Below are 19,752 nucleotides of genomic sequence, written 5' to 3' on the forward strand. Positions count from 1 at the left end.
CTAAACACGCCCCCCCCCCAGACATGTCCACATTTCACTGGATTACAGGACTGGATGCCCTCCCGTTTTGAAGAGAGGTGCAAAGCAGCGGTGGCTGAAGCCCACTGAGACTAGTGGGGCAGAAGGCAGGGAGCCCAAACAGTAGGTGGGGCCAGAGCCATCGAGAGGCGGAGCCAACTAATCCTCATTGTGTCCCCCTCCTCCTCCTCCTCTCTGCTGAGTTGTACAAGTGGTCGCACTGAGACTAAGGAGGAGGAAGCCGGCAGTGCCACACCCTGGACTGATTGTAAGTAAAGAGGTAGGTAGGTGGGGGGTGGCTCAGGGTAGACTGAGGTTGGTGGGGCAGTGTCCCATTTGCTCTAATGGATCCACCTCTGCTGGTTGTTGTTGACATGTGCCTTCAAGTCGATTACGACTTACGGCGACCCTATGAATCAGCGACCTCCAAGAGCATCTATTATAAACCACCCTGTTCAGATCTTGTAAGGTCAGGTCTGGGGCTTCCTTTATGGAATCAATCCATCTCTTGTTTGGCCTTCCTCTTTTTCTACTTCCGTTTTTCCCAGCATTATGGTCTTTTCTACTGAAATGTCTTCTCATGATGTGTCCAAAGTATGATAACCTCAGTTTCATCATTTTAGCCTCTAATGATAGTTCTGGTTTAATTCGTTCTAACACCCAATTATTTGTCTTGCCAGTGTCACAGTGGCTGATGAACGTGCCTTTCCCCCCATTGATGGGGCGACTGATGGGGGGGGGGCTGTACCTGCACCATTTTGTGGCCCTATCTCTTTTCCTGCACTCTTAGATGTGGTGGCCATTTTGCAATATGCCACACCCCCACGGCAGCCATTTCATGAATGGAACCCACGGCACTTTCTCAAAATTCCAATCATGCCTGCTGGCCCCAAAAGGTTGGTGAGCCCTGGTTTAGGTAACATTTACAATATGGTATTTTTGCTGCTGTCTGCATATATTATAAAGTTACTTTTTAAAAAAATGTAACAATGGTGAATAGGGGAGAACAGGTTTTGTAGGCCGAACCAGCATCTTGAATCACTGCAGAAATCCAGTGCGCTGTCTCTCCCTGTTGTGATACGAATTCCTCCTTCCTCTGAGCAGTAGATTTGGGAGGCAGGGAGGCAGAAATGCAGTGCACACTGGCTAATACTCATTTTCTAAAGATGTTTCTGCTGGTTCGTGTGAAAGCAGAGGCAAGGTAATGATTCTGCGTCTACAGATGGATTAGAATAATGAGGAATAATGAGGAATAGTTTGAAACTAAGGATGGAAGGGTCTGTCAATTTTGATTCAATTTCTCATTTTTCTAATCTTATAGAGCAATCCAAATGAGGGGAAGCAGGCAGGGGGTGCGAAGCTCTGCGGCAGCCACTTGCTGCTTGGGAGCTGCCAGCCCAGCTGAACTCAGGCTCTGTTGGGAGTCATGTGCAGGGGGCAGAAAAGCAAAAGCTGGCTCCCACGAATACCCCCTACTAAGGAGTAGGCACTCCCCATTGACCACCATGGAAATTATTTTAGTCTGCCAGCCTATTGGCCAGCAGAAAATTTACTTGGATTAGGACCCACGGGAGTGCTCCAAACGCGAGCAGGATGACGCATAAGTCCCTTCCCCTCGGCTCCTCTGCCACACCCCCAGATGCCCCATTTTGGGGGGCGTTCCATCGGCTTCCACTGGCTCACCATCTGCCGGGCTGGCCATCCCCAGTGGACTCCCAGCTGAGCTGACCGAGTCCCAGTGGTGCGGCAGCTGAGCCGGGACGAGGGGCTTCTGCTGGAGGAGCCCGGTGGTGCCACAAACCGCCAACTCAACTAGGGGTCCGCCACATACAATGCCCCCCAGCCCGGCGCAAATACAAGTTGGATTGTGCCCTTAAACACAGTTCTACACATTTCTGCACCAATCTGCTCTTTTTAAAGGAAAAAATTCAGCATTTTAGTGCGAATTTCTCTTAGTGAACACACTTTTGTATGCCGTTTTGACTAAATGGACACCTTTCTGAAAGCAATTTCTCCTAATATGATGCATTTTTGTATGCTATTTTCACTAATATATTATGCCCACTTTCCCCTAATATATGTTTTTTTGTAAACATCGGTTGGCTGGTTGGAGAAATGCTCTGGGTACAGGTGCATGGGTGGAAGGACTTTAAGGGAACACCAGTGTAAGGCATTAAAACTTAGCACAGCATCATGTAGTTATACGAGTTGGAACATGTTCGGTCAAGTTTTTTGTTTCATACTTCCGTCTCCTGTGACATCTGTGGAAAGTTTCCCATGGTGCTTTATTTTACTTTGGAAAATAATCCGTCCCATAAGTTTCATAAATGAACAGATGCCCGTGGCAAATACAATTATTAAGCATGCATGGCCGCTTCAACGTTTTTTGTATTGCCGGCTAAACACGAGTAAAAGGGCATCAGGAAATTTTTCAAAGATGTGCACTTCTGCATTCAGGCAAGCAAGAGGCAATTTCACAGTTCAAGCACACATCCCAGCCCAGCGAAAGCACTTGTGGAGAGGGGCCGGTGAGGGATATAGTCTGCGGAGGAGGCCCGAGGGTCAGGTAGAGGAGCCTGGTTGGCCAACACTCAGCCCCTAGACCCCTAAGATTCCCCAACCCTGTCATAGAAGATCTACCATCTGCCTTGCTGTTTTGCTACTAGGGGCCCTGATCCTGCAAGGAAGCAGTGAGACCCACTTTCCAAGCTACTCTCTAAATTAAGTGTGGTGAACCTTTGGCCCTCCAGAGGTTGCTGAACTACAACTCCCATCATCCCTGCCCATTGGTGGGGGTTGATGAGAGTTGAAGTTCAGCAACATCTGGAGGGCCAAAGATTCCTCACCCTTGCTCTCCCATCAAAGATGGTGAAGTCGCGGCCCTGTACATGTTGTTGGACTACAACTCCCATCAGCCTGATCATTAACCATACTGGCTGTTGCTAATGGAAGATGGTGCCCAACAGAGTCTCAAGGGCCACAGGTTCCCCATCACTCCTCTGCATCCTCCTTCATGTAGCCTACCATCTTGTGAGGTCCCCAACACACAAAAGAAAATACCTTATTGGAAGACAAATGAAGCTGAGTCAAGTTGCTCAGGACAGGGATCTCCACGAGAGTCCTCATTTGGTTGTGGGACATCTGCAGCATGCACAGGTGGGGGCAGTTTTCCAGGCCCTTCATCTCTCTGAGCATGTTATAACTGAGGTTAAGTACCACAAGGCTGGGAAGATCTCCAATCCCTCTTGCGCTACAATCCCAGATGAAACAAACAGAAGATTGGAAATAGGTTAAGAATGGCTGACATTGTTGATGCCTCCAAGAACTCAAGGAGAAGGCATTGTCCCCCACCTCCTATGCCATAGCTCAGTGGTAGGGCATCTTCCTTGCATGCAGAACGTCCCACATTCAATCCCCGGCGTCTCCAGGTAGGAGTGAGATTGCCCCTTGCTCGAAATCCTGGAGAGTCACTGCCAGTCAGTGCAGACAATACTGAACTAGGTGGACCACTGGTCTAAGGCATCTTCCTATGCTCCTACCAGAGCTTGGAAAAGTTACTTTTTTGAACTACTAGTCCCATCAACCCAATCCAGTGGCTATGCTGTTTTTCCAGATCCACACCATACATTTAAAGCACATTCAAAGCATATTTAAAGCACATGGCTTCCCCAAAAGACTCTTGGGAACTAGATTGCAGCCTGATGTGTTTCTTGCTCTGTGCTAAGTTCATTAAAATATCCTAAAAATATTTTTTAGGGATTAAAAGAAACCATAATTCCTGTTATTTCCTAATTTCAGTGGTTTCCAAAATGTCCGTATGCATAGACACTGCATCATTGCAGCTTAGCACCAATTTACTTGTGGGGCCACCTTACCACGTATGTGCCCCACTCCACTACTTCGATCTGCACAACTGACACGGTTACCGGTGCCACATAATACTCATTCTGCACTTGTAAGAAATCATTCTTTTCGCATGGCAGCACCTACTCTATGGAACTCCCTGCCTATGGATACCAGGCAAGCACCTTCACTGTACTCTTTTTGGCACCTGCTTAAAACCTTTCTATTCAGGCAAGCCTATCCAGATTCACAGATGGTGATGGCTTTTAATCTCTTTTTAGTCTACTATTGTTCTTAATTGTTTTTAAAAATGTTTTTAATTACTTGTTTTTAACTGTATTGACTGAAAATTTTAATTTTTTTAAAATGCTTAGAGGTTTTTCACAATCAAGCAGTATATAAATATTGTTAAATAAAATAAAATCTCCAAAACCTTGGATCCCTTCTATGGTTGTCAAAGTCTGCTCAGGTTGCTGATGTGAACAAACTATTTATACACATCATCCTATATTCTATCAGGTGCCAACTTTGCAGTCCCCCATCTATTCATTGATACATTAACATTAACATAAATAAACATTAACATAACATACTCATCATCGCCATCCTATATTCCAATGCCAGTTCAATTCTCCAAATACTGCCACTTATGTGGTCAGAACTGCACCACCCACTGTCTACACACTAGAAGGATGACTCAGCAGTTTACAGAAGTAGAAAAACTTTTTAGGAAAAGCAACAGCCACTACCCAGGGGCAACCCACCCACAAAAAGCCTAATGAAGACTGAGCATCTCAGTGGGCATGGAATGCTGATGGACAGTTTCGTAATCCTAACAGCAGGTGCATTCTTCAAGCCTTGGTCATTTTTATTTATTACATTTATATCCCACCTTTCCTCCAAGGAGCTCAGGGTGACATCCAAACATGGTTCTCGCCTCCCAATTTTATCCTCACAACAACCCTGAGAGGTAGGTTAGGCTGTGAGATAGTGACTGGCCCAAGGTCATCCAGTGAGCTTCATGGCCGAGTGGAGATTTTAACCCTGGTCTCCTAGGTCCCAGTCCCACACTCTAACCACATAGGGAGTTGTGTTAGGCTAAGTCAGACCTTGGTCCATCTAGGTCAGTGCTGTCTACACTGACTGGCAGGAGCTCTCCAGGGCTTCAGACAAGGGACATTCCCAGCCCTACCTGGAGATACTGGGGATTGAACCTGGGGCCATCTGCACCCAAACCAAGTACTCTACCACTGAGTTATGGGCCTTCCCAAATAGAAGCACAGGATCCTGACTTATACCAATGGTCCAAACTGGCTCAGTATTGTCTACACTGACAGGCAGTGAGACATTCCTGGCCCTACCTAGAGGTGCTGGGAACTGAACATGGGATCTTCTGCATCCATTTCATGTGCTATTGAGCTACGGCCCTTCCTCCACATAGCCATGGCTTTAGACTGTTGCAAAATAATTCTGCTCAGTGCAAGTGGGACACATTTGCACCCTGAAGTGACCAGGACCAAAACTGGTTCTTCAAAAGTGGCCCTGGGGAGGAACTTAAATCGAAAGACGCTGAGCTCTCCTTTCTTCCTTGTTCCAAAGACAGGTGGTGGCCCGCCCAGGAGACGAGAGAGGGTGAACTCCAGGCATCTGCTCAGCCTGACAGCTTACAAAAATGGAAATGTGCAGACATTCTTGTTTTGATTATTGCTGGCACGTCTCCAGAGTTATGTCATGCTTTCTCTTTTTCTTTTTTTAATCTTTGAAATTGAAAGTAGCACAAAATTACAACTGGTGTAAATATGGCTGGTTCCATGTGCATGTACCTGCTTGCTTTCAACAAAAATGCTGTAACGGTGGTGGGAGTTTGGCTCTGCAAGCTACACTTCCCAAACACGCTCCTCCGGCACCTTGCCTTGATAAGAAGGCAGGGCAAGTGGGCGCTGGCTAAGGGCAGACTGAACTTGGAGGGGCAGAATCCCATCTGCCCTAACGCACCAGCCTCCGCTGCTACAAGGGAATGTGATGTCCATCTGAAAATCAAACTGTTCTTCAATTCCTGGGCAGAGCAATGACTGGTTGCCTTCTCCTTCTTCCTTTCGAAAGCCTTTTTCTGAAGTTCTGCTCCGTCTCAACTTGGAATGGAGGAGAAATTCGATTAAGTTTGCATTTAAAGGCAAACTTACCTAATTTCCACCTCCCAAAACGATGAGAACCGATACCCAGGCATCCTTCAAAACTTGCAATTCTCCTAATTCGACAATGCAGTTCTCAGCCCAGTAAGGGGTTCAAAATCCATATGTTGGGGTAAAAGAGTGCATAATAAATTCATACTGTATATTAGGGAAAATAATATACAAGCATGAACTACATTAAGGGGAATTGCTTGCAGAACGATGTTTGTCAAAATGTGCCTTTAAAAACGTGTATATTTGCAGAAATTTGCGCTAAAATGTTGACAATTTTCATGAGGCTTTAAAAAATAATAATCACAAATTGCTTCGGAAGTGTAAAGAACCAAAATTAAGTTGAGAAAAATAAGAAATGGAGAGAGAACCAAAATTGAGAGATTTGTCCATCCCTACTCCTCAGATGCCTAAAACCGCACTATGTTGCTCTGCAACATACCCCATCGCCCCTTCATTTTGTCCCATGCAAATAGCAAGCGCGGGTGGAGGGCCTGATATAGATCAGGACCATAGCAGGAGGCAAAGGGTTCAGTCTCCCTATTCCGCCTACTAGGGTCCTGATCCACATATGTGTGGGGTGTGTGTCCCCCACTGAATGACAAACTGTACCATTAGCATCATGTGTGAAAAAATGGACTGCCTTCAAGTCGATCCCAGCTTATGGCGACCCTGTGAATAGGGTTTTCATGGTAAGCGGTATTCAGAGGGGGTTTACCATTGCCTCCCTCTGAGGCTGAGAGGCAGTGACTGGCCCAAGGTCACCCAGTGAGCTTCATGGCTGTGTGGGGATTCTAACCCTGGTCTCCCAGGTCGTAGTCCAACACGCTAACCACTATGCCACACTGTCTCTAGCATCATGTGTAACTTGGCTTTTATACTGGCCAAAATGCCTATGAATGGGGCGGGCAGGTGGGTAGAGCAAAATCGAAGGGGGATTTTGGTGTAGCCCTGCTATGCAGAAGGTCCCAGGATCAATCCCAGGCATCTCCTGTTTAAAGGATTTCAGTAGCGCAGCCTCAGCGTAACTCCCTGGAGATCCACGGCTTGACAGAGTGAAAAATATTGGGCCAATGATCTGCTCAAGGGCAAAAGCAAAAAATCCCCTCTCTCTTCACAGGCCTTTAATCTCCTCCCCACCATCTCCCCCCACCCACTCCCAAACCCCATCCATCAAGTCGCACTCACGTGCCTAAAGCATTAAGCGATGCATCTAACTCAGCAAGATTCTCAAAGGGGAAAAGTGCTTCAGGTGGAATCTCTTTGAGTTCATTTAAAGAGATGTCAAGCTTCACAATCCTGAGGAATGAACAAGGCAGTGGGGAGAAGAGGGGGAGGGGAGGGGGAAAGAGAGGATCAGAACTATTTTCAACACTCCCTCCTATTGACCAACCATCATCATTTCATTTCTTGAGTGCCTGGCTAACGATATCACCCCTGGTGTTGGGCACATAGCAAGACAAAGGGGGAGCTATGGGCCCAGCGATGGCAGACTGGCATGTTTTAAAGCGGCGATCAATCAGAAAACACACCTCGCAGAAAAAGAAACCAGGGCAAAGTTGAGAACAAAGAGACAAGCTCGAAGCTAGTTGGACGTAGTAATGCCTGAGGCATTTGATCTTTGCAAATCCCAGTTTGAATTGACCTGATCCACATCACCTGGACTAACATGGGCAGATCAGAATGCAGCTATCCCCTAGACTTCACACTTCTCTGAATGCTGCAGCACAGTTCTTTGCTCAAAAAATAAAGTATCAAAATGAATTAGAATTAACAAAGCATGAGATTTTTCCTCTTCTTTCCCACTCCCTTTTCCTTTTGTGTCGTGTCTCTTAGATTGTGAGCCTGAAGGCAGGAACCATCTTCTCATCTATATTTGTAAGTTGTTTTCAGAGTCTTTTTCAGCTGAAGAGTGGGATAAAAATGCCTAATCATCATCACTGTTGTCTTTCTACCAACCTGCCTGTACATTGAGATCAGTGAGGGAGGCCCTTCTCATTGTTCCTCCACCTGGGAAAGTAAATGGGGTGAGGTGGGGGACAGGGCCTTCTCTGTAGTGACCCCTTCCCTTTGAAGTGCATTAAAAAACAAACCTCTTTGCTAGGCTTTGGGAGAGGCGTAGTCACCATAACCAATCACTCTCAGGGAATCACCAGCTGTTTAATGGATTATTATTTTTAGAGTTGCTGCGTATGTTTCCGTGGTATTTTGCTGTGGCTCTGGCCTATCCAAGGCCACATCTGTACGACACATTTAAAGCAGCATAATTCCACTTTAAACAGTCATGGCTTTCCCCCAAAGAATCCTGGGAACTGTGCTTTGTTCAGGGTGCTGGGAGTAGTTAAGAGACTCCTGTTCTGCTCCCAGAGCTGCAATTTTCAGAGTTCCCTGGGAAGAGAGATTGATTGTTAAACCACTCCAGGAATTCTAGCTCTGTGGGGGAATTGGGGTCTCCTATTACCTCTCAGCACCTTTAACAAACTACAGTTCCCACGATTCTCGGGGGGAAGTCACAAGTGGAATTGTTGTTGTTATGTGCCTTCAAGTCGACTACGACTTATGGCGACCCTATGAATCAGCGACCTCCAAGAGCATCTGTCATGAACCACCCTGTTCAGATCTTGTAAGTTCAGGTCTGTGGCTTCCTTTATGGAATCAATCCATCTCTTGTTTGGCCTTCCTCTTTTTCTACCCCCTTCTGTTTTTCCCAGCATTATTATCTTTTCTAATCAATCATGTCTTCTCATTATGTGTCCAAATTATAATAACCTCAGTTTCATCATTTTAACTTCTAGTGACAGTTCTGGTTTAATTTGTTCTAACACCCAATTATTGGTCTTTTTTGCAGTCCATGGTATATGCAAAGCTCTTCTCCAACACCACATTTCAAACGAGTTGATTTTTCTCTTATCAGCTTTTTTCACTGTCCAACTTTTACATCCATACATAGAGATCGGAAATACCATGGTCTGAATGATCCTGACTTTAGTATTCAGTGATAAAGTGGAATAATACTGCTTTAAATGTGAGGTGCAGTTGGGGCCTGATACAGATCTGCATTTGTCGTAACCTGCTCAGGGATCAATACTATGAAGAGCGGGGCTAATGAAAATAATGGAATAAATAATAAATAAATAAATTTTAAAACTTCGTATTTGCAGATAAAATACATTCAAAAATAAATATTTAAATGCAGTTTTATTTCATTATACATTTAAAGCACAGATTAATTTGGGAACAGGATGGAACAGAGAGGAACTGAACACATGCAAAAGTAACACACCAGAAATAGACTGATTTACTCATCCCACAGTGATAGCAGTTATCATTCATTCATCCCCCCCCCCCCCGCATGTGGAGTTCTGCTCAGGCCCGGGAGCTAAATGTGGCCCTCCAGGGATCTCTGTCTGCCCCTGGGCCACACCCCTCCATGCCCTCCTTGAGTGCTTTTGCCTAACAGGAATGTGTCTTTAAACAATGATAATGTCACTTACTAGGGGTGGCTGGTGGCTCTGTGCTAGTGTGGCAGCGGAATCCGCTCCAGGCTTTTGTCCAAGCTTTCAAGGAGCTGTCCAAAGTGATCAAAGGTATTCTCAAAATAGGTTCAGCCCCTTGGACAGCTCCTTGAAAGTTCACACTAAAACCTGGAGCGGATTCCACTGCCACACTGTCATACTCTGCCTTTGATGGCTTGTATGTGTGTGGGTGCATTTTGAGCTCTGCATGATTAAAGCGTAGACTGCCATTAAAAGGTGAGCCACATCCATTTTTCTGCCAGCTTCTAGCTCTGGGCAAACTCACTTTCGCCTCAAGCTGCACCCCCACTGGCATGCAGCCCCCAAAGACTGCCCACAAGGGAATGCAGCCCTCAGCCTGAAGAGAGTTCCCACCCCTGCATCTCACAATGTCCTGATTTAAATGCTCATTGGGTCAGTGAGTGTTCCCACATTGTGGAGGAGCATGTGACCATGCTCTCCTCTCCCCCCACACATTGGCATCATCCACAAGGGAGACAGCCTTCTCAGTGGTGGCCCCCAAAATATGGAATGATGTGTCTGATGAGGAGCTCCTGGCACCAACACTGTTATCTTTTCGGTGCCACGTCAAGACTTTCCTCTTCTCCCAGGCATTTTAGCATGTGTTTTTAAATGGCTTTTTAATAATGTTTTTTTTAAAATTTGTATATTTGTTTTCAATGTTTTTAATTGTTGTGAACCACCCAGAGAGCTTCGGCTATGGGGCGGTATACAAATGCAATAAATAAATAAATAAATCCCTTTCAGATATACACACTTGATCTTAGCCAAAAGGCCTTTCAGATATTTGATTCCTATGTGCTTATTGTGCTAGGAAATTGCTACCTGGTGACTGCGGGTAGGACTACCCCAAAGGTTTATGCCCGAATGCAGTACCCGGTCAGAGTCAGGAACCTGGACAAAATAATATTAATGGCCTGAGATAGGCAGGTGATAGAAGCTAATGGCCACAAACCAGATGGAGGTCTGCTTAGCCTTCCGAATAGGAAACACATTTGGGGAATAGCTGTAGCGTAGTGGCAGAGCATCTGCCTTGCATGCAGAAGGTCTCAGATTCAATCCCCAAAGGCATCTCCAGGTAGGGCTGGGAGAGATTCCTGCCTGAAATCCTGGAGAAGCTTGTGATGCCCCTGTAAATGTTGTACAGTAATTATGGTACATGTCAGTTTTGTAGGGTAAATGTGGTAAGTAAAGTGAGTGAGAGAGGGGAGTACATGGGGTGGAATGTTGAGGAATGCTGAGTTGTGATTGGCTGAGCATCTGGGTGACTGAAGGTATAAATGAGAGACTGACAGCTGGAGGTTAGTTGATTGTTGTAGGTTCTGGGTTTTGGAGGTGTGGATTTGTGTTTAGTGAGGCAGGCTTTAGGACTAAGAGATATAAAGAGAAAACTATTGTATGTAACCACACGCATGTTGACTGCACTTAAAGTGATCTTGTTTATTTATTCCTGGTGTTAATAAACAAATAGTTTTGGTTTAACATCATGCTTGATCCTTGGCTGGGACATTACAGACCAGAAGGGTGGGCAGAGCAAACACCAAAGCTGGAAACAGTCTCAATGGTGGCAGCGGTGAAGGGATAGTGTAACGGCAGCAGGTACCCAAAGCAACCCAGGGCTGTAATCTTTAAAGTCAGAAAGATCCAGGGGGGTTGTGGCATGTAAATGCACCCAGACACTACAAAGCAATCTGAGAAGGAGACTAAGGCACAGTCTCAGGGCAGTATTGTGTTACGGAGTGTCAGGTGGTGGCGCCTAGTAGTGGGATTGTGAGAGACCTGTGCTGGGGCCAGTGTGAGAGATCCATTACGAGTCCAGACCCAGAGTAGGGCTCTGACAAAGCCACTGCCGGTTAGTGTAGACAGTTCTCAGCGAGATGGACCAAAGGTCTGATTCCGTATAAGGCGGCTTCCTAACACATGAGGCGAGGGATCCTCAGCCACCCCCAGCTAGGAATGGGTCTTCAGGTGTGTGTATGTAACAGACACAGTTCAAAACAAAGGAAGTTGAAGCTTTGCAGAGAGCATATTGTGAGCTCTGGAAGAAGAACCTGAGGTGCTGGTACCTCTCCCTGAGAATCTGATGTGGCAGGAGAGAGTCTGCCGCTCTGCTAGGAGGGTGTAAGCCAGGGATGGTCAGCCTGTGTTGTCGGACTCCAACTCCCATCAGCCTCAGCCAATGGTCAGGGATGATGACAGCATTTTGCTTCCATAAGGCTTTACCAAACTTGGTGCCCTCTAAGTGTTGTGGACTACAACTCCCATCATCTCTGACCATTGGCAGTGCTGGCAAGGGCTGAAGGGAGCTGGAGTCCAGCAGCAACTCCAGGGACCCACAATGGCTTCCCTTTTCTACTCAATCCCTCCTCCCCACAGATACATATTTCCAACAGTAGCCATCATCCTGCTACCCAGCAGCCTTCCATAACTTGGTGCCCTCTAGCCATTCTGGAGAACAGCTTTCATCATCCCTGACGACTGACTAAGCTTGCTGGTGTTCAAATGGGAGCTGGGAGTCCAACAACCTCCGCTGGGCTACTCTGGTGCTAGATTTCTTCTTCTTTTTTAAAGAGAGACTTGGGGGACAAGCAATTTGGAAATTCTCCCATGCTGATCCCTCCGAAATGAATGGTAGCTACCATACTCTTGAGCAGCTCCCAGACATTCCAATGAGGTCCCCATGGAGAGATTTCTGTGGGGGGAGGGGTTAGACTGTTTGCAGCCTCACTAAATTCTGACGAAGGTGACTTTGCATCGCTGTTCAGAAACCACAAAAAGCCCACACAGATCAGGGATGACTCCTGTATCTGAATTCTCAAAGTAAGCGTTGGTGCGATGTTCAGGCAGATGAGGGAAGAAATTAGGTATCGCTTACGTGTCTTATGATTCTTGCTTACCGTTCAGGGAATTCCGTCTTTGGAAAAGATTGCCTAAAATAAACAAACAAGAGGACAGCTTTAACCATCAGTGCGGTCCTTGCTCGGGACTGGGTGAACAGACATTAAAACCCCAGTCTGCGTTGGAATTGCTTCTTAATATGTTTATAAACCTTCTTTTTTTAAAAAAATAGATTTTTAAAAACTTTTTAAACATGTTTTTTCAAAGTTTTTTTTAATATGTTTTTGATGGTTGTTTTGTTTTAATATATTTCAAAGTCTGTTTTTATGATGTGTTAATAGCATTTTTGGTCCTTTTGTTTGCCACCCTGGGCTCCTACTGGGAGAAAGGGCGGGATATAACCCCAATAAATAAATAAATAAATGGCAAATGCAATTCAGTGTAAACAAATGTACGTTGATGCATGTTGGGGCAAGAAATCTAAATCTCACATATGTACTCATGGGGTCTGAACTGGCGGTGATTGACCAGGAACGAGACCTGGGGGTTGCAATGGATAGCTTGGTGAAGATGTCGATCCAGTGTGCGGCAGCTGTGAAAAAGGCAAATTCCATGCTAGAGATCATCAGGAAAGGTATTGAAAATAAACCTGCCGATATCATAATGCTGTTATACAAATCTTATGGTGCGATTGCCCTTGGAATACTGTATACAGTTCCGGTTGCCTCACGTCTAAAAGGATATTTTAGAGCTGGAAACGATTCAGAAAAGGGCAACCAAAATGATTAAGGCGATGGAGCTACTCCCCTATGAAGAAAGGTTGCAACATTTGGGGCTTTTTAGTTTGGGGGGGAAAGCACGTGTGGGAAGATGTAAGAGGTGCATTTTCATGGTGTGGGGAGAACAGAGAGTGAATGTATTTATTATTTGATTTATTATTTGATTTATATCCCAGCCTTTCTCCCAGTAGGAGCCCTGGGTGGGAATAGAGAGGTTTTTCTCCCCACCTCCTAATGCTAGAACTCAGGGCCATATGATGGTTCAGGTTGGACGATTCAGGATAGACGAAAGAAAGTACTTCTTCACGTAATGCATATATCAGTTGGGGTGAGCCTGTTGCAGGCCTCAAACCAATAATTTCCCGAGGGATTTAGTGGGAGCCACAACTACAGATCACACTACAATCTCATGTGACCTTATCCCAAAGGCCCCTTCTAAGTTACAAAGCACCTTTAATGAAGAAAAGGGGTGCTTAACTCTTCCCCGGTCAGCCACTTCTGTTATTTCCACCAGAGTGTCCAGATATATATGGCCAGGATGCAGGACACAGCAGGGCTGGAGCTATGATCTAGGAAGTCACTGGATTGAATCTCGCCTCTGCTGTGAACTCATTCAGTGAGTTTAAGATACCCTCTCTCTCTCTTAGGCTGAGTCCGGCATCTGCAATGTGGGGGTGATAATATCCACCTTACAGGGTTGTTGTATCCATTTTACAACAGCATAACACATGCGAAGTGTTTTGAGCACTCTAACAGACTATACAATATTATTATACATGGTGTTGTGGTTAGAGTCTTTGACTAGGACCTTGACCACCAGGATCCAAATCCCCACTCAGCTATGAAGTTCACTGGGTGATCTTCCGTCAGTCACAGTCTCTCAGCCTAACCTGCCTCGCAGGGTTGTTATGAGGATAAAATGGGGAGAACTATGTATGCCACCTTCAACTCCTTGGAGGAAAGCTGGGGTATATGTGTAATAAATAAAATAAAAATCATAATCATTTATTACTTTAGGGAATACTTTCTCTCATATATATTTTCCCCTGGTGTGTGTGAGAGTAGAGCTGGTTCTGTATGCTACCCTAAGATTATTATTATTTTAAGCATACACCTGAAAATGTTGTGTGAACATGACAAACAGGTGTTTGAAAACATATTTATTACAGATGTAACTTTTTCACATGTTACGCAGTAAAGCCATACGTAGGTTGCCCTGCACTGGCATTTACCTGGGGTCTACAGATCCAAATTCAAAGGCGAATGCAAACTGCTTTAGCCGGGACATCTTCACATTGAGAGTGTAGTGGGGACCAGGTCCTTCCACATTCCAGATGAAAGGAAGGGGGTCCACCTCCACAATCCGGTCCTCAACAAACTGACGGTTCATCTCTTGGGAAATACTGGAACAGGCCCTTTTAAGAGAGAGATGCCTTGGCTCTTATTTTTGCAATGTTCATGTGCTTTAAATGTTTGGTGTGTACGCAGCCTAATAGCCATGGAAAAGCAAGCACCTTGAACAGCTCTTGAAAGTTCAGACTAAAACCTGGAGCTGATTCCACTGATTTGGAGCCACCAGCCACCACTGCACTGGTGGCAACTGCGTCGAGGGTCCCTGAAGCCTGGCACCAGCTTTGATGTTCTACACAGGAACACATCAACTTCAAATTCCTCACAGTTGCAGTTGGCACAAAAGGTCCTCTCAAGTTTAAATGCATCATTGGGTTGATAATCCATGACTTCATGTTCAAAACCCTGTTATAAAGCCCTCACTTACAGCCAAGACATGCCTCTTGCCAACTTAACTTCTTTAGCTTTCAGGAGGGGGGGGTACTTGGGGGGAAACCAGCCTGCAATGCCACCATAATAGCTCAATTCCCAGGCACACCAGAGGAGAAGGATTTTGAAATGTGCAGCAGGTAATTCAACATGAAAGCTTTGATGCTCACCTAGCAAGAGTTCACAGCCTTGCCTGTGATCTTTTACTTCAGATTTGGAAAATGGAACTGGACTGCCTTCAAGTCGATTCCGACTTATGGTTACCCTACGAATAGGGTTTTCATGGTAAGCGGTATTCAGAGGCGGTTTACCATTGCCTTCCTCTGAGGCTGAGAGACCGTGACTGGCCCAAGGCCACCTAGTGAGCTTCATGGCTGTGTGGGGATCGAACCCTGGTCTCCCAGGTCCTAGTCCAACACCTTAACCACAACGCCACACTGGCTGTACCCAAAATGCCTACAGAAGTTTACCCCTACACTTTAAAGTCCTGCACTATTTATGCTAAAACAAAGGAAATCACCTCCAAACATTGCCACGGCTTTAGGGTTTCTTGAATTGGAAGGGGGGGGAGAGGAACATCCTTTTATCTCAAACATCCCTGAAAGTCATTACGAAGTCATTACAAAGAGGCACTCAGGCAGTTGGCTGCTCCTGGCTGTGCGAGTGGGGTCCTAACCAGGCTTCCCTTCACCTCTAATTCAAAAAGCGAGACAAGGCTTCTCTGTTAGTACGCATAGGCCAGATGCTGCACATATCTGAGGCCTGGCACTATAGTCTGCTATGCAAGATAAAAAGTGGATGATGCAAGGATCCTTGCCCAGTTTAACACTACGACTCGTAGGGTTGCAACAGAGCAAACAAAATGCCCAGCTTAGCAGTGCTACACCACAGTAGCGTAAGTCTGAGGTGGGCCCCACGGGAAACCAGTGAGGGCATCCAATGAAGCTGAATGATGGAAGATTCAGGACAGACAAAAGAAACTACTTCTTTGCATAGCAAAACTGTGGAATTTGCTCCCACAGGATGGGGTGATGGCCACCATCTCTGATGGCTTTAAAAGGGCAGTAGACAAATTCATGGAGGATAAGGCTATGGATGGCTACCTGCCATAATGACTATGTTCTCCCTCCATTATCGGAGGCAGCATGCTTCTGTATCAAAGTTGCTGGAAAGGACAAATTGGTAATTTGCTGTTGCGCTCACGCCCTGCTTGCGGGCTTCCCAGAGGCATCTGGTTGGCCACTGTGAAGACAGGCTGCTGGACTAGATGGGCCATTGGCTTCATCCAGCAGGGCTCTTCTGATGTTACCTCAGGCAGGGTGAGATGTGCAATCCTCAAGCTCCATCCCATCCACATCAAGCCCCTTTGCACAGGTGTGCTGATGCAATCTCACAGACTAACTCCAAGTCCAGACCCTAAAGAGGTTCAAGCGATGCTGAACACCCCCACAAAGAGTACTGGAAGCCCAGCCGTGTACTAACGAATGTTGTCACCAAACCACCACCACAACAGGAGAAATGGGAAGGGAGAACTGCTCTGTGCTCGTTCAAGCAACACTGACACATGCCAATGCTTCATAAAATAAAAGACTTTCTCCTTTTTTGATTCTTGTTTTTAATTCCACAGGGGGGAAAGCAGTTCAAAAGAAGCAATTAACGGAGCGGCTTTCTGCCTGTAGCAGGCCAAAGGGCAACCCATTTATTAAGAGAGGCGCACATTTGACGCGAGGCAGGTGGGGAGGGGGAAAGGAAAGCAACTAGCAAACCTTGGGAGTTATTAATGCTGAGGTGAAGGGGGAGATCAATCATTTAGACTTGAAGGATTGTCATTTAATAACTCCTGGGCACAGCGGAACACTCCAGAGAGCTACTTTCCTCTTTGTTCTCTGCCAATGAACTATGAGATGCTTTTAATGATGCAAGCACAGAAGTCACCAGACCGGAGCTCATCCGGCCTCCACCCAGACTGCGTCTGTCCTACTGGCCAAAGCAACCCCCCTTTAAAGGGAAAGGGCTATAGCTTAATCATGCTTTGCAGAAGGTCCCCGGTTCAAACCCAAATGGCATCTCCAAGTGGGTCTGGGAGAGACTCCGTGCCTTAAACCCTGGAGAGCCACTGCTGGTCAGTGTATTATTTATTTATTTATTGTGTTTATATACCGCCCCATAGCCGAAGCTCTCTCGGCGGTTTACAATAACTAAAAACAAATATACAAATTTAAAAACACATCTTTTAAAAACAATTTAAAACACAATTTAAAACAACAGTACTGAGCTAGAAGGGCCAAGAGTCTAACTCTGTATAAGACAACTTCCTACGGTCCTGTTCGGGAAGGACCGAGGCTTTGCACGCAGAAGGTCCAAGTTTCAATCCCTGCCATCTCCAGTTCAAAGGGTCAGGTAGTATATTATGAGAAAGACCTTTTTCTGCTTGCAGGCCCTGAAGAGCTGCTGCCAGTCCCAATAGAGAAGCCAGCCTAGATTTATTTATTGCATTTATATACCGCCCCATAGCCAAAGCTCACTGGACGGTTTACAATACATGGCAAATAGACTGACCTCGTATAAGGTTTCTATCTTGGATTGCAAAATATTTAGGATGGCAGGCTTAGTATCTAATTCTGCTACTGTTTTTAATGAATTTATTTGCTGCTTTTTTTCTTCTAGAAAAAATGGCAATGGCCTGCCTTCAAGTCAATCCCAACTTATGGCTACCTATGAATAGGGTTTTCATGGTAAGCGGTATTTAGAGGGGGTTTACCATTGCTTCCCTCTGAGGCTAGTCCTCCCCGGCTGGCTAGGCCTGCTCCGCTTGCCACGGCTGCACAAGCCACCCCTTCCTTGCCTGCAACTGCCAGCTGGGGGGCAACTGGGCTCCTTGGGACTCTGCAGCTTGCCCACGGCTGCACAGGTGGCAGGGCACGTCACCCCTGAGCCACTCACTGTGGTGTGATCTTTAGCTGGCCCTTGACACCCAGGAGACGCGAGCGGGGATTGGAACTCACAGACTCTGGACTCCCAGCCAGGCTCTCCTCCCCACTGTGCTATACCAGCCGTTTCGCTTCTAGTCTCTTGGTATTTTCAGGTGGTGTTCAATCACTTACCGGCAAATTCAGGTTGCACAATGACAGGTGATTGGGAGATGTTGAGGAACAAACCTGCTTCCCTAAAAGACTGGATAAGGAAAGTGATAGGAAAATGCTCTGGAAAGTGTGGGATATCACTTGCTTGACACAATGACATTTAATCTCCCGGCGAACAAACTGAGACAAAGGCTCAATAAAAGGTCATCTTAGAAGCACCTTAATTCTCTGGTTTTAAAATTGTATTCTTTAATTTATTATTATCAGTTTCTTTTTCTCACAACCGCTCAGGGTAATTACCGGTAGAAAAGCAGAATAAACATACTTAATAATCATGTTTCAGAATGTACATGTAAAGAGCATTGAACAACAGATCAAACAAGGAAGCTGTGTTGATCTATTACAGGCATGGGGAACCTCAGGACTGGGGGCCAAATGTGGCCCTCCAGGCCTCTCTCGGTTTGGCCCTTGGAACCTGCCCCAGGCCATACCCCCTAGCCCCAGGCCACACCCCCTATCCCCAGGCCACACCCCCTATCCCCAGGCCACACCCCCTATCCCCAGGCCACACACCCCAACACAGTAGGACTTTCTGTTGAGTAAACAGCCTCAGATTCAGGCTGCCTGGGATCCACAAAACAAAGAAAAGTATTATTAAAAAAGGCAGCTTCGTTTTACCTCGCATGTCCTTTGAACACAGTGGGGCTTACTTTTGAGTAAACCTGCAGAGGAACACAGGAAACTGTCTACTATTGGATTTGGAGTCAGTCCATCTAGCTCAGGACTATCTACACCGATTGGCAGCAGCTCTGCAGACAAGGATATGTCCTCCCAGCCCTACCTGGAGATTGAACCTGGGTCCTTCTGCCTGCAAAACAGATACTCCACCACTCAGCTATTGCCCTGCTAGAGGATCAGCCTATCTATATTAGGGATGGAACGGTCAGTTTTGGCTCTCTTCATTCCTCATTTTTTTCCAGTCAGTTCTCCACATTTCAGCAGCAATTTGCAATTTTTAAAAAAATCCTCATGAAAATTCTCCAGCATTTTAATGAGTTTCTCCTAATCAACACAATTTTGTAGGCAGTTTTAACGAATGCATGCATTTTTGCAAGCCATTTATTGTCATATAATGCATTTTTGCATGTTATTTTCATTCATATATTCATTTTTCCCACATTTCCCCCTAATATGTGAATTTTCGTAAATATTGGTTGACAAACTGCATTGCAAAATTTGAACAAATGTGAATTTTGAAGGGTGGCTGTGTTTCGATTCTCATATTGCTTCAGAAACTGCAAATTTGATAGATTTGGATTGCAGTGCAAAATGAATTGAGTTTCTCATCCATCCCTAATATACACATATTACAAGTAGCATTAATTAGAAGCCTATTTGGGCATTAAAGATGGACCAACTTTCTAATATATGAAATGGACCGCCTTCAAATCGATTCCGACTTATGGCAACCCTATGGAGAGGTCATGGTAAGCGGTATTCAGAGGGGGTTTACCATTCCCTTCCTCTGAGGCTGAGAGGCAGTGATTGGCCCAAGGTCACCCAGCGAGCTTCATGGCTGTGTGGGGATTCGAACCCTGGTCTCCCAGGTCATAGTCCAACACACTGGTTCTCTCTCACACACACACACCACGCTGGTTCTCATATAACCTCAAGGCACAGCCAATTGTGTTGC

The 19,752-nt window shown here is 45.8% G+C and overlaps 1 protein-coding gene across 7 annotated transcripts in view; it reads right to left on the bottom strand.

Moving 5' to 3' along the window:
- LOC133390130 (protein phosphatase 1 regulatory subunit 7-like) overlaps positions 1-19,752 on the bottom strand; it is a 48,551-nt gene that overhangs the window by 28,333 nt on the left and 466 nt on the right. For 5 of the 7 annotated variants that reach the window (XR_009764307.1, XM_061638075.1, XM_061638076.1 and 2 more), the window contains exons 2-5: positions 14,430-14,612; positions 12,478-12,510; positions 7,233-7,343; positions 3,079-3,268 (exon numbers count right to left, since the gene is read on the bottom strand). Coding sequence is in view for 6 of the 7 variants with exons in the window: in XM_061638075.1 (XP_061494059.1) it covers positions 3,079-3,268; positions 7,233-7,343; positions 12,478-12,510; positions 14,430-14,587 (492 nt within the window). In the remaining variant the exon portion in view is untranslated. Of the gene's footprint in view, positions 1-3,078; positions 3,269-5,856; positions 5,994-7,232; positions 7,344-12,477; positions 12,511-14,429; positions 14,613-19,752 lie in introns of those variants that run through there. The other 2 variants (XM_061638077.1, XM_061638078.1) reach the window with 2 other exon arrangements.

Source organism: Rhineura floridana, chromosome 8, assembly GCF_030035675.1.
Source record: "Rhineura floridana isolate rRhiFlo1 chromosome 8, rRhiFlo1.hap2, whole genome shotgun sequence".
Lineage (NCBI taxonomy): Eukaryota > Metazoa > Chordata > Lepidosauria > Squamata > Rhineuridae > Rhineura > Rhineura floridana.